Source organism: Rhipicephalus sanguineus, chromosome 2 (genome assembly GCF_013339695.2).
Source record: "Rhipicephalus sanguineus isolate Rsan-2018 chromosome 2, BIME_Rsan_1.4, whole genome shotgun sequence".
NCBI classification, from domain to species: Eukaryota; Metazoa; Arthropoda; class Arachnida; order Ixodida; family Ixodidae; genus Rhipicephalus; species Rhipicephalus sanguineus.
The window spans coordinates 200,621,635-200,636,827 of record NC_051177.1 but is presented as its reverse complement, the minus strand read 5'-3'; the positions used below and the strand labels follow the sequence as shown (position 1 = coordinate 200,636,827).

The 15,193-nt window shown below is 46.9% G+C and overlaps 1 protein-coding gene and 1 pseudogene across 1 annotated transcript in view; both read right to left on the bottom strand.

The window, feature by feature from the left end:
• Positions 1–580: 580 nt before the first annotated feature.
• LOC125757437 (uncharacterized) lies at positions 581–1,842 on the bottom strand (annotated as a pseudogene).
• Positions 1,843–7,039: 5,197 nt separating this feature from the next.
• LOC125757436 (uncharacterized) overlaps positions 7,040–15,193 on the bottom strand; it is a 40,576-nt gene continuing 32,422 nt past the window's right edge. The window contains exon 3 of the mRNA XM_049413030.1: positions 7,040–7,429. Coding sequence (XP_049268987.1) covers positions 7,040–7,429 — 390 coding nt within the window. The remainder of the gene's footprint in view (positions 7,430–15,193) is intronic.

Here is a 15,193-nt window from a genome sequence, read left to right as displayed (position 1 = left end):
GCCTTGCGTTGTTGTTTGCGTGGTAGTAGTGGGTGTCGGTGTCGTGGCCATTGTCGTAGTGGGCTTTGGCGTAGTTTGTGTTGGCGTTGTGGGCTTCGGTGTGGTGGGCGCTTGCGTGGTGGGCTTTGGTGTAGTTGTCGATGACGTTGTGGGCTTTGGTGTCGTGGACGTTGGCGTAGTGGTCTTGGGCGTAGTTGGCGTTGTAGGCAGTCTTTGGAACTGGGCCTGGTTTCAGGAAAAATGACGGACCTTGTTGGGATCACAGCATTTGCCATTCTATGGCCTAGCTTTGGGTTTGCGGTATTGGTGATATTCGTGGCTGTGTGCTGCAACTGTGCTGGCTTCAGCGGCTCGAATATAAGGCGTGCTTGTGCTGCTGAGAACCAGTCCTCACCTATAATGAGGGGAAGTACATTATCCTCCAAAACAGCAGCTTCAACAACTCCTGTGGCTGGGCCAATGGATATCTTCAAAAATGCAGCACCAACAGGTAGCACTGTGCTTCCTTCTACCACCACGAGTGGAGGCTTGCAGGCACACGAGTTCATGCTTGCAGGCACACGAGTTTTAGATATTAATGTCACATTGGACCCAGAGTCAGGAAACGCTTCACATTCACCGACTCCACTGAGAGTTGCGTTGAAGAAGGGGCATTGCTGCTGTGAGCCCTCAAGTGTAACGGGTGCACTGTGCAGTGCTGGAGGCTGCTGTGTCTTTGGCATGGTTGGAGGCGCTGATGGTGATAAGCGGCTGGTGCGCGTAGGGCACTTGGATGCCAGATGACCGAACGCATGACACTGGTAGCAGACAGCTTGAGACAGGTCTTGACCGCTACGAAAAGCTGGAGCACCGTACTGTGCCGAAATAGCGGCATAAGTAGCTTCTTGTTGCTCAGTGGGCAGCTCTGAAATGCGCGTTTTTGGTGTGGCCCCTCGGGAGGACTGTGGTGTCGATTGTTCTGAGCGAGGCTGCTGTCGCTCTGCGGGCTTAGCGGCACGAAAGGGTTGCGTCGGCGGCAACACAGAACCGGCAAATGGTGACGGCTTGCTTTGGCGTGCAGATGTTGCGCACTCTGGTCGAGGCTAGTGCAGGTAGAAATAAACTCAGCTACCGTGGGCGGCCGGTTGGCTGCTATGGCGGCGAGGATGTGTTGTTCCCGTAAACCATGCAGCAGGTAGTCAATCTTTTGGGCCTCCGAGAGGTGAACGGGGCAACACTCAATGATCTTCAACTTGGCAAAGGCATATTTGTGCAAGCTTTCGGATGGGGCCTGGGTTGCGCTCATGACCTGCTCTTGCCACTTGATGAGAGACAATTCTGTACAAAATGTGTCTTTCAGGGCGGCACTCCACGTGGTCCAGGTGCTGTACTGTTTGCCGAACGCGAGATGCCAGTCTCGCGCCGTGCCTTTCAGCTTGCTAGCTGCGATCAGGCGTGTGGTGGCGTCGTCCCACGAGGCGAGCTGCTGTACTCGTCGCACGTCGTCAAGCCATGTATTGACACTGTGGCTGTGCAAACCGGCAAACTGCGGAATGGACGATGACAGGTCTGGCAGTGTCGTCACCGTTGTTGCAGGGCGAGGTAGCTGCTAGAACAGCATGGCGAGGCTCTGTAGAGTGGCTGGGTCCAGCGTTAAAGGCGCCGCAGCGGTCGAGGCGGATTCATTCGTTTCAAGCGAATGGTAGCTTCACGCTGCTGAATGTCGGCTTGCAAACGCTGAAAGAGCTCCTCTTTCGAACCTGTGATGTCCAGCTGTCGACGGGCCAATTCTTCGCGTATGAGGTCGACGCCGAGGCGCGACATTGTCACCGGGTCGAGATTCTGCCACACAATTCCCGGCATGGCGTTGCGCCGAGCCGGCTAGACGCTGACGTTTACACACGAAACACACACTACTCAGTGAGTCCACCAGCAAGCGCACGCAGGCGCGCACATGGAGGCGAGCGGACGGCGGGAAATGCTCTGGCGGTGACAAAGAAAGGAATTGCGGACGGCTGTCGCGGGGCGAAGGCTGGCTCGCTTGCTTACTGATGCGCTTGCATTCTTGCGTGGCTGAGTGGCTGCACAAAGGCTCGGGCGTCGACTGCGCCAGATGTGAGGGCTGGGCGTGATGGCTGAGGCATGAAGGCTGAGGCGAGAGTAGCAAGGTAACAAACTATGTAATAAAGAACATAGTGAAGCGCGTTAAAACCGCGACCGTCCGTCGCGGCGGCGGTAGCGAACCTGACCCCTCCCTCGCTTGGGCTTGGTGTTGAGTCGGCGTAGCAGCGCTGTAGGTGGTGCTAGTGATAAGATAGGCGGCACATGCGGGCGCTCAGAGTACACACAGCTTCTCCAACGCTGGTAAATGTTAGGCGTGCTTTCGGCAGAATATCAGCACACAGCTTTCTGAGCACAGTTAAATCCTAATAGAGCAGCTCAGTTACGCTGAGTAAACTAAACGCCGAATCACCCCCATAAGAAAGCATTAAAACAGAAGAAATCAGAATAAGGAGAAATCAGACACAGAAGAAATCAGTACCGAGTGACTGCAGCGCCGCCGCTACGGTCGACGCGGAAGGAGTTCACGCCACTCGATAGGCACTGAGCCGTGTCCCCAACTGGGAGACAGAAATAAGTGCCTTATTCTTCCTCCAACAATCACTATATACGCCACTCGACAGCTCTAGTGCACTCGAGCTATACTGCCGCTCGCTCGAGAAATTTGGTGGAAAGTGGACGCCGTTACCGTCGGCTTCCTTTTCGCTTGCTCGCAAGCAGCCCGGCGCCGTTCGTGGCGGCGGCTCCGCGTTCGCTCGCGCTTCTGCTCGAGATTCGCTGGCGGCTGCGGCGGCTGATGCGCTTGCTCGAGCTGTACGACGCCGCTCGCAGAAAACTTGCCAGCCAGTTGGCGGCATGGTGGTTGGCGGCGCCTCGGCGTGATGGCTGCAGCTGCAGCACCTAAAGGGACTGTCTACCGTCCTTCATCGCTTTTCTGTTTTGTACCGCAATAGAAAGCGTGCCGTCTGAAGTGTCCAACCTTGCAGCGGTTTCTCTGGAAAGTGAGTAGGAATTTTCGAAACACAATTTTTCTATCTGCGTGCGGTCTTCTTCCATTGGAGTGAAACATGCCCACAACACTGGTTGGTGGACGCGATGATGATTGTAGCACCCGTAAAAATTAAAACCGAAAGCACATGTGATTTCTGTAGGATTACTTTATTTTCGCTCAACAATATTGTAATGAATGTAACAGTCGTTTTCAGCGCGCTAGCAGTTAAACGAAGCCTTATTATATGATTACAGAACACTTGTTATGCTGTAATCGCAGTCTATGCGTTTATTTTAGCACTGCTGCCGCAAACCAAGCCAATTCGATTCACCAAAAAGAGATAATAAATGCGCGTCTTCACAGCGCAGCACATGTGAGACATCCTAGCAACAATGCAGCGGCACAGTACGACAAGCGCGGAGAGCCGCATGTAGACGCTGAGTTGAAGCAGACGAAATCGAAGACTGCGCCGAAGCAGCGCCACCGGGCGCCTCTTTGGATGCGTGAGAAAAAAAAAAAGAAAAAATTGCTCTGACGCAACCGAAAGGTGCCTCAAGTGCGTAAAATACAATTTCAAGTTATACATGTTTATTTTTAAGCAAAATGAGTCTACCTGCGAGGATTTCTTGTCCTACCAGTAGATTGAACCACATCGCTGCTGGGTGACGCTAGCGGTCATTCTTTCACGATTTTCAACACCAAATTAAAAATATAATTTCTTTTTTATGGCGCAAGAGCATGCTCGTTGCCTCCGATGTGACGAACGTTCTTGTCATTTGCACCACAATCAGAAAAGTTTTTCCGAGCGGTAGACAGCCCCTTTAAACTGTCGCGCTATGTGGCTCGAAATGCGTCTTTGATGAATTATAACATCACGGTGAAATTAGTAATATGCCATATTTCAGACGTGTTTTTATTTCACCTTGCTCGTATTTGCCATGTGCGTGCGTCTTCATCCTCTCTGTGACGTGTCGCGGACTATTTGCATTCTTGTGTGCTTTGCAGGCTTGCAAATATTTGAATGCCATATTTTAGACGTGCGTTTTAGTTCGCCAACACGTACTATTTGCAATGTGCGTGCGTTTTAACCCTCGCTGTCACGTGTGACTAACTATTTGCAAACTTTTTGTGCTTTCCAGGATGCAGCCGTTGTCCACAACGAGCAGAATGCTATGTGCGCTGATGCGTACAATGCCTGTCGTCTGTCGCTTCCGTTGCAGCAGCTTCACGAAAAGGACTGTACCAGAAATGACAACGCGGTTGGAGCTGTATTGGACATTCTGCAGTGAATTCAATGAAAGAAAGCAGAAACTTCACATGTATAGAGAAAAATAAAACCTTTCGTTTTCTTACTATTGTCTTTCGTTGTCGCACTGACTGCAAAAGCAGTGTAAACGCATGACTAAATTTTTTTGCGTGTGTTCTTCTCCGCGCCACTTGTTGCACACCGTCGAAAAAAGAAACACGCGAGAAAAGTATTAAGCCTAGCGGAGAATCACTGTAGAATATCATCCCTGGGGATAAAACGTTCATCCGAATGGAGTATTTGATTGGACCGACCGTTCGTCCAGCGAGGTGGAAATAATGTGCGGACTAACGGTTGTCTGGTAAGGTGTGAATGTGAGGACTAAATGTTAGTCCAATGAGGTGATCTGTGGGAGCACTGGGGACTAACGGTTGGGCGGTAAGGTGTAAATGTGAGGAATAAATGTTAGTCCATTGAGGTGATCTGCGGGGACTAGCTGTTAGACCCGGTTCCGTTAGTCCTTTAAAGGATTAATCATTCTGGCAGCCCCATTAGTCCACGAACTACACACCCTTTTGCCTTAGAGTGATAGTATGCATTAGGGAACTTTAAGCGCCCAAGCTCTAAGTATCAGCTCCAGGCAAATGCTGATTTCAAAAATTGACTTTCAGATAGTCAAAAACCCACTCTCAGTCAAGCGAACATAATGGTTCCAAAGCAATCTTCCGCGCATCACTGGCATGCGTTCTCTGGTATCGGCCTAGCAGACGACGCGCGAGCGCCTCGATGAAATAGCCGCCAACGATACATGCCTTTTGAAATGCGCTGCTTGCCCAGAATGACAAGTGCTTCACGATTACCATTGAAAAGTGTTCATTATACTTGAAACAGCGCGAATACAGTCGAAAAATGAACCATAGGCGCTTCGAATGCACCCACGGCATTTGTTTCCGCGAGCGACGACGCGACGGCGGGTCTACTACGGTGGTGGCCTAAAGCCGTACTAACGCCGACGGCCGGTTCCCATTGCTCTTGTACAAGCCACAAAAGTATGGCTGTTTTTGCGCAAGGAAATAACGAGGGAGGGGGTCAAGGATCCCTTTCCTCGTGATTTTCTTGCGCAATAACAGCCATACTTTTGTGGCTTGTACATGAACCGACTAACCCAGAAACGTGCACGTTTAGTCCCATTGCCCTCCTCTCCTTCGCCCAGGCACAGAGAGATAGAGAAGGCGCTGGTGGTGCATTACGGCACACTACACTTGAATAAGAATCCACCGAGAACATAGTTCACGCATTTGAAGTTTTACCGCTTTCTAGACGTAGGTGCATATGAACTCGGTGTAAAATGCGGCCGATTCAAGTGGAAATTAGAGAGAAAAAACGTGTTCCAGCCATCAGTTTCCTCTACATTCCAGCATGGTGGCATCACTTGGTCTAAAAGAGCACGTCACAAGACCATCGCGCAGGTGGATATGCGTCACATTTCCGAAAGAAAAATTATTCAGTCCGTTCAGCAAACAACTCCCATCAGCACTCTTTCCACTACAAGCTTTGGAAGCCGCCTCTCATACCATCCGCGCACAAGATATCCCTGTGTGCATTCGCACAAGTGGCGTAAGTTTTTTGTACTCTGACGTAACTATTCGGAACGATTTGTTAGTATTGTTATGTGTGCGTTGTAGAGATGTTGTCTGTGAGTTTACATGTCACACAGAAAGAAAATGACAGCAGTTATGAAAAAATGTAGGTATACAGCAATAAACTTTTCGCAAAACCACACTCCCCCCTTCACCCCTCCCCGAGTGTCATATCAACGAGAGATCGGCGTCACTTCTGTTTAATGGCGGCTCTGTATGACGAAACCTTTACAAAAGAGGGACTTTATTTCTTCACACCGATTATACCAAACAGCCTCTCTGGCCTCCGTACAATCTGAATGTTCATAAAGGTAAAACAATTTTGTAAAATATGTGACGTTCTCAAACCACCTAAAAGTCCAATGCAGATGGCCAGCTGTCAAAGATACGTCGATGCATGTCGAATAAAGTCTCGTGTCATTTTTCATGCATTTGTGGCAATTTCAACGCAAATCGGTCTTCTGTACCTTTTCGTCGCTCAGCATGGTTCCTGTCACTGCTAAGCCCATATCAGAGAAAACAGAAAGTATTGCTTGCTCCTTATTGATGATACATCTTCAAGTTGTGAAGTCGCTGATCTCGGTCTCATCCTCAGTCATCGAGACCTTTTTTCTTCTTCCATTATATTCTATTTTAAAATGCATAGAGTGGTTCGCCCCGATGTCATAAACAGGATATGTTACATTTCTTCTGGCCGGTCTAGTATGCGTTTGGTGGGATCAAATAAGCCTCTTCTATCCCACTGTAACAAACACGGGCGGTTACAGCAAGCCTTGTGTTTTGTTCAAATTGTTTTTCTTGCTTCACTGCAGGAGCACTTATTATCTTTATGGGGACGCATACTTCCTGTGTTTTTAGACTGTATGCGGTCTTAACAAACTGGAGCGAATCGCACTTAGTGCTCCCATTATCAAAAAATATTTGTCATTTTCTCTGTCCACTGCTTTCATTGACCAACAAGACTTGCCGTCGCTCTTGTATCTTAGCTTTGATGACACACTTATTTTAGATTGAAATTACCATGCGCTGCTGCACCACGCGAAGTAGAGCAGGTTGTCCTCAGAGCGTTTTTTCTCGGCTACTGGCGCCACGTTGTTTATAATCACACTGTTAGAGGCTAACTCAGTTGCTCGCCAATCTTTCAAGCTGCTCCTCTGTTTGCTCCAATTGGGCGTCTATGGTTTCGGTCATTCGCTCAAGTGCATCGACGGTGCGCTGAAGCTCACCGACAGCAGTCATCTCGAACACGCGCATCAGTTCCTCGTCCGTACCAGACCCACTCGACGCGATGGAGGCGCCGTCACCTTGTAGCAGGGACTCGGAGAGTGTCTGAGACGCCAATCGGTAGCTGCAGTGGCGAATGTAGTGGGCGGCTAGCATATCAATCACGAGGATCTCGCCACATTTTTGACAGGGGGACACGTGGAAAGCGCACTCTTGCTCATAGTGTTCGAGAACTCCCGCCAGAGGGCCAACGAAGTCGCAGCCGTAGGGCTCGTTCCAGCAGCAGGCCTTGAAAAGAGGGGAAAAAAGAGAAAAATGTGGAGCAGGCAATGATACATCTACACGCATCTTTATTCAACAAAGACATTCTCCAGCTGTATTTTTCAAAGCTCAATTCCTCTACCTACACCCAATCAAAGAATACAATGACGTTGTCCCACATAATAGAAGAATGACAAGAATGTTGTCACTAATCGACAAATGCAACGAATTAAGCAATTAAAATTAATATGATAGCTGTTGTATGGCTGTTTTCACGTGTCTCAGAACATGTTCTACAACTTTACAAGCATGTTTCAATTAAAAGTTATCAAATAATGTAATTGAAAATGATCCATTTCGATATGAAAAAGTAAAATTCTGGTCCAGGACCACTCATTTATTTTAAAGCTACATATACGAGTTATCTAAAAAACTCGCGGTCATAGTGGCAATTTTTAATTTTAAAGGGCGCTTGACGCTACCAAGCCCGATATTTGATGGAGTGTGCTTATAGCACTCGTAAACAGCATTATTGGTTAGCAAACACTTTTGCAAGCAGTCTCTCGAATTTTATTAAATTGTATCCATGTACTGTGTCGATAACCTATCCGCAACCTGCGTCCAATTTCGTGGACATTTTCGTAAGCAAACTACAAAACAGCAAACTGCTTGGTGTCACTGAAAACTCGCTCTTTCGTCCCCCACAGTGTCCATACTCCAATAGTAAGTAACAGGAGTCAACTTCCGTGGCTGTTGTGCACTCAGACAGAACCGGCAGTGACCAGCTCGCGCAGGTCGAGGCTGCTTAGGCCTAACTACTCAACATTTCGCAATTAATATATCTTTCCTGCTAAGTACTGCGAACGAAAGTTATGGTATTGACCTTTAAAAATCACCTAAATAAAACATTTGAAATACTGAAAGTCAAAATCCGCATTTATTGGGATGTGTTCACGATGTTGCCAATTTATGTCGCCGTTTCTCGACACCCATATTTACCCCTTGAAAATGAAATTTTATTGCGATAGCAAATATATGGACACTGTCGGCGGATTTTTGCCGTCGGCGTCATGTCCCGGATATGTATATATATGTATGCATAAATAAAAGCCAGAAATAAAAATAATTCAGAAGAAAAAACTCCGAAGCGCTCGATCGGGGTTTCGAACCTGCAACCCCTAGCCCCGTAGCTTCCTGTCTTAGACATTACGCCATGCCTCATTTTTTTTCTTTAATTCTTGGAAATATGACCCGTTACCGCTGTGAACTACACGCTACATACTTCATCACATTAGAATTACCTTAACATTCAGAACACCCACATTGTTGCCTACAGTAAGATGCTGTTCAAAAGTCAGGCAAACACACACAAGCGTCCAGAAGTGCAAGCCACTCCGGAACGGGCTCAAAAGTCTCAACAACACTGCACACTTGAGCAGCTTCTTCTCGGAAGCTCATTCGTTCTCGAGGATACTAACGGCAGAATGCAAGCGCACACGGCGTTGGGGGAAACGCACGGGACGCCACACGTGGTGAAATTAAAATTATGCAAGATGCGGGCCATGGTGTTAGAATAGTTTAGGCGGAGCGACGGCGCATTGGAATGAGGAGAAATCGGGGACCTCTTTCCCTTTCTTGCCGAAAGGAGGCGCGCGCGGGACGGTGGCCACCTGGCTATACCCAGCACAAACCCGACGCTTCTAACATTCGGTGTTTTTAACGTGTTTAGCAATATCGCAAGGCCCTGTGAGGATTGTGTGGTATTGTAATATCATATACATAAGTTAGATATAAAGACTTCGTAGTGTTTTATGCATGACGGTTCGGCATGCGGCGTGAAGCTCATAAACACCACCTTCGGCCTCGGCAACACCGTGGCCTAGGCGATCGTGCCCGCATTTGTCTACAAATGTAAATCTGCAGTTGCCTGACGCGTGTTGAATTCACCCTTCATTTGCCCTCGAAATATTAATTAATGTATTTGCGGTCAGCATCATATAAAGAGCAGGTGTCATGTCAAGGGGCATTTCGCATATGAGATCAAGTGGGCCTTCAGAATCTTTTACTACCAACCGCTTATTTGCAATTTCTGTAAACATTTGCGAGAAGACGGATGCTTTGATGTAATGGAATAAAATAACTCTATGTCTTGCGGGGCGTGCACTAGCAGGTGACGCGCCGCTCCCACGTCGGAAAATACAGGATTGAAAGAGAATGCAATTAAGTGGGTGACAGCTTGTGGCCGATGACTACGAAGCCGCTCTTTGACATATTCAAAATAAATAGACTGCAAGATATATACTTTATGGTGCGCCACGAAATTTATCACAGTATTGGCACAATTACGAATTTTACATATTTTTGCCTGAAAAAGCTGCTTTAGCTCGAGTATTGTATGGTGCGGCTAAATGATACGAAAGAATGTTTCCTCACAAGAACGTTTCTTTTTAAATAGCGCTTCCCATGATTTGGTGACAAATCGCGCATCAAAATGTTTTTCACAAACAAAATTTGTTGTTTGCAACTCGAGATTTTTCCGTGGAATAGCAGTGGCCACATTTTCAAGCGGTCACTACCCTTCGGAGCAGCGAAAAATCAAATTTGCTCCGTGCACGATTTGTAGCCCGAGATGCATCGCGGCAAACAGCACTTCTTGCCCATCTGGACAATATAAGTTGTGTAAATAAGGACACGATGAACAAGGATAAGCTATTTCAAATAGGCTAGCATTTAGGCGACAGGCGTTTCGACTGGCGAACGTATGTGCACGAATGGGGCCTCGTCTGGTTTGGCCTGTTAGTTTTAACGGGTCAGACAGTGACGTCACGGAATATGGTGTCACTCCCAATTCCTGTCATTCCCGAAAGAAGAAACTGGAAAGCAAATGGTTAGGACGCTGAAAAGGAAACGGGCAAGACCATTTCACGTTTGTGCACCCAGAGCAGGGTACAAAGTTCTACTTCTGCGACTGCAACAAACAACATGTCTGTGACGAATAACGAGACATTAGGAAAAATTTTTCAGCGCAAAATAACACAGGGACGAGAAGGGAGGACACAACACGTGCGCTCCCTTCTCGTCCCTGTGTTATTTTGCGCTGAAAAATTTTTCCTAATGTCTTACCAACAAGGCCGAATTTCTCCCCTTGAATAACGAGAGGCAGAATCAGAATGGCACATGGTGAGTCATGATGGATTGGTCGGTAAACGGACGTTAACCTTCACTAACACGTGCCAGCCAGCACGTGTAAACGTTTCAAAGGCGGTGCGCAAAAGCACAAGACACCCAGGGAGAAAAGAAACGTACGACACAAGCTCTGACTAACAACTTCTTCATTCTTTCACGCGTCAATGCATATCTAAGCCCAAGGTGAACTTACCGCACATGCGCACACAACAACAGCTCTAAATCAAAACGCGTAATAAGGATGAATGCGTATTAGATACGCGAAGACATGAAATCGTATTCAAATGGGTGCAGGGACAAAGAAGTAAAGAAGATGTAAGAAGGACCACAAAGTGCGTTTGCACTGTAATTTTAGCCTCAGGAATATTGACTAGAGCCAAGTGAATTTTTATTTTAGTGACCAGGATCGATGCCCGCAGGGAACGCGACCGTGGTTTCACGTGCCACTGCCAAGCGCCGTCTTTATTTTCTTCTCTTGAGGTCGCGCGCTCTGCGGTTTTGTTTGCCGGCCGAAGGAAGGTGCTCTAGGCTCTTGGCGCAACGCGAGCGCAAGAGTCCGAGAGTGGCTTGCGTTCTGTGCATGCGTCCTGGCGACTCGCAATTTTCTTGGGTCCCCAAATATAAAACTGTCTAGTGTTTCGCCGGAGTTGGGATGTGCCGCTTCGACTTGTTCTTTGACATACACGGCGCGGTCGACCGCGCTTGCGCGATTGAGGGCGAGGTTTGTACGTCTTGGGGGTGCTTTCATCAAAGTTTGCGTTGAAGCTATGACCACACTTTCCTCGCTGCAGCGGCCGCGTTTGCGAAAGGAGTGATCTGATAGCTGGAAGAGCCAAGGAAGGGGTTAGTTGAAGTAAGAACTAACAGTGCGCGCTCGTCCTATGTATACCTGCACGTTCTCTTCGTGCGTCCTTCTTTGTGTTTGAACAGCGCGCTGCAAGTGTCGAGCTGTGACAGTTAGTTCGCAATCGCTTTGTGTGTTTTCTTTTCCTGCGTCCTTTGTGCTTGAGCATCGCGCAGCAAATTTCTAGCTGCATGCCGTTTTTCCTGACACATTACAATTTTTTGCTATCACATTCATTGCTTCGCCATTGAGGCGAAACGGACTTCTTGTTGCAATAAATTTTCTTTGCACTTGTGGGAAAATTTCACACAAAGCTTTCGCCATATCATTTGTGTGAGAAGGTTCACGCACTCAGTCATGAAGATGGTCACAGAGACTGAGAAGTAACAATAGCCGCTGTTAAGGCTCCCCATCAAGAACTGGTAAGAAAGCGCTTCTTCATTGAGTCACACGTTGGAAGCCTCAGTTCAACAACAAGAATGAAACAGCGATGCTGGAGGACTAGGTAAGTATAGGCTCCCAGCGCATGCGCAATCAGAATCAGTTTGCGAGCACGCAAACATTCATGGCAAATATAACAGCGGTAAGCGTACTGAGATTTCCGTGTTAGCTGATAGTAAACGTTCACGTACTCGGGCAAACATGATAGTGCACGTTTTTCTGCATGCCAAAAGCACACCACACGGAAAACAATTGCTTCTTAAACCATGGGCACCTATGAGATGTGATGAAATTACAAAATTTATGGGGACAGCACAGGCGCAATTATGTATCACTCAGCCGAGACCATCGTGCACTACACGTATAATTATGATGTAGAAAAGCTTTTGCTTGGGTTTTGGGACGTTAAACCCCAGATATTAATATTATTAAAGACTTTGTTTGAGCTAGTTCGTAGTTCTCTCTAGTATAAAAACCTAGGCTCCAAAAAGTACACTATTTCACTGTGAGAGCACCAGGTACCAAATGACTTTTCGTTTTCTTTTGCGGAGAACCAGCTCTTGAACTAAAGCTAATAATAAACAAAGTAATCTCATGCGTACTGCCAGTAGAAGATACCAAGTATTTGTCGATCAGTCGCCTAGCTAAACTGCTGAAGGGCGCTGTGCTCTTTCGAGACACATATGCGGGAAAGGTGTAAGGCATAGTGCATTGCTATTGTGAAGATACGACAACATTCAGCGTGCACATCTTCAACCCACAAGAGCGGGTACTGTGACATACACTCAATAGGCCAATAACGCGTAGAAGGATAAAACTCGCATCGCAATTAGTAAGTCACTGTAAACTTGTTCCTGTTCGCTAATTCATTTCAATGGGCGCTACGAAAATGAGGTAGCACGCACAAAGTTGACTAAGCGATAAAAGTGCACTTAAGCTACGCTATAAGCCTAAATTAGCACCTTCAATTATAAAGTCACAATGGCGTAAATCGGAGTAGTTGGTTATTCATGATCGTAAAATAACAGCGCAATAACGACCGTTTGTCTGTGTGTTCGTCTGTCGTTTTTTGCGCTTATATTTTACGATCGTCCATTCTAAAGCCACGAAACGCTTCTTTTTTGGCACCACCGAAAAAGTAGGCGTGAGACATTCAAAATCTGTGGAACTTACGTTGGTCGAGTTTTGAGAAACTCACGGAACATTTCTTAACAGTTACATAGCTAAACCTACCTGTGTCACGAAAGTGTGTGCAGCGTGTGCTAACTGCAAATGAGCAATGTTACTGGAATCACTGTAATAGCGAACGTTTATCCGCACAAATTGCGAAGGATGCTCCGATCCACGTGTACACAAAGACAGAGAGGCGATAACTCTTTGTGAACTAAGTGCAAGCATGCGTGAAAAATTTCCCACTCTTTTGTAGATGGACAACGTGCGAATGAACAAGTCAAGAATCTGATACGGAAATCATGCTAGCCAATTATACCTACTGTTTACACTCATTGCTTCTGAGACTGCAATAGATCGATTACAGCAGGACTGAAAGCTTGGCTCGTTGAGAGATATTCACACGGGATGCCGAAAAAATACGAAGAAGAGAGACAAACTGACCCCCAAGGTTAGCTCATTCTTAACTAATTCTCACCAGAAGCTGCTTTCGTAGACAACCCAGTGGTGAGCAAACAATAGGTATTGGAAGTTACAGAGAAGACACCATAATTATCAAAGCATCCTTGTCAAACAATGCTCCCAAGAACGCTAATCACAGGACACTGAACAGATAGTGTGGCACAATCTCTGCTCGTTACCAAAAGGCACTGCGAATTCGTCGACACATGCATCTCCCATGTCCTTAATTTCGAACACTTCCAGGGTTTTCTTGTTAGATTTATATTCATGTGATGATGAAGTGCCGTTGAACAACCGTTCATTGTTTTCTAGCACCCCCGTTCTGACTTTTGATTTGCTTACTTCACGAGCGCAAATGTTCGCTCTTTTCCATTTTGTAACTATGTAGTGCAGGTATATGATCGCCTGTGAACGTGCAAATGTTTCTGCTGCGCTGTCTCTTTTCTTTTTGCTCTATTGGGCCTCGTGCACTACTCAGCTACCCTTGTGGCTTTTCGCTCGAGCCCCATTTCCTGTATTTCCCTAGAACAAATATTGGTTCATTCATTCGAAGTACGGGCGCCCGTAAGCGAACTTCTGCAGCCAGAGATCGTACGATGATCCGACATTGAAGCATAGAATGCATTCATATCATACTCAAATAATGTAGTTTCAGTTTGCGGCCACAGTCTAATATGGATAAATATTAACGTTCCATTTAACTTGATAAAGTAAGCTGTGAAATGCTGTCCTTTGTTTTCGCATGTCGCCGTAGAGCTTGCGTACACGGGACGGGCAAGGCCACATGCCAAACCCTTCCGTGTTCTCCTTCGTAGTAACGGAGGTTATACGTATAATCTTGTGCGTGCTTAGCGTGCGAGCGCGACGTCATGCACCTCTCAGTATGAGCTCATCCGCGCATTCAAGCAAGCCTGTGAAAGTGTAGCGACGGCTGGAGGTGTGGCTCTACGTCGTGTACTAGATTGTTCGAGCGCGGCAAGTCTTCGTTGCCAAGAATGAAACTTCGCTTTCGTTACACTGCTACGACGGTGGGAATGCCAGCCATGCATGTGTAAACCATTTGCGAAAGGCAGGCGGCTTGATCATATTTGGACCTATGAAGTTCATCGACGATACCAAACAGTCTCATCGTTCAACAATGTTCACTTTTGACTAATGTCACCAAAAGTTAACTCGAAAAGCAGCCACATCAGTATCCTTCGAAAGGCAACAGCTTTCTGGAGTTGATAAAGTTCTTTAACAAATGCTGTGGAATCCACCAATGCACACATGCGATGGCTGGTTCGACAGACATGGCCATACCACGCGCCAGTTCAGCTCGATTCACCAGATTGCAAGTCATAGCGCGTCTATGACTGCGTTGGAAGTCTGGAGAGCGTCGTAGACGGTCTGCCTTGACAGCTTCGACAACATCGAGCCCGAGTCACCCGAGGAATGGTATGCGTCTAGATGTCTGTGCGACGTTCCGCCACCTCGCTTCCACAAGAGATGGCTAAGAAAACAAACAAATTTTTTGTTCTTTAAATTCTTTCCTGTACAAATCTATAAAACAACACGTGGCTTACATCAAAGTAACACTAAAGTGCAACAATAAATTAGTTTAGACTCATGAATGATACTCTGAAAACTATGGTGTCGTTAATTTCGCCACCATAGGTTATGTAATAGGCAAGAAAATTGATGTGAAA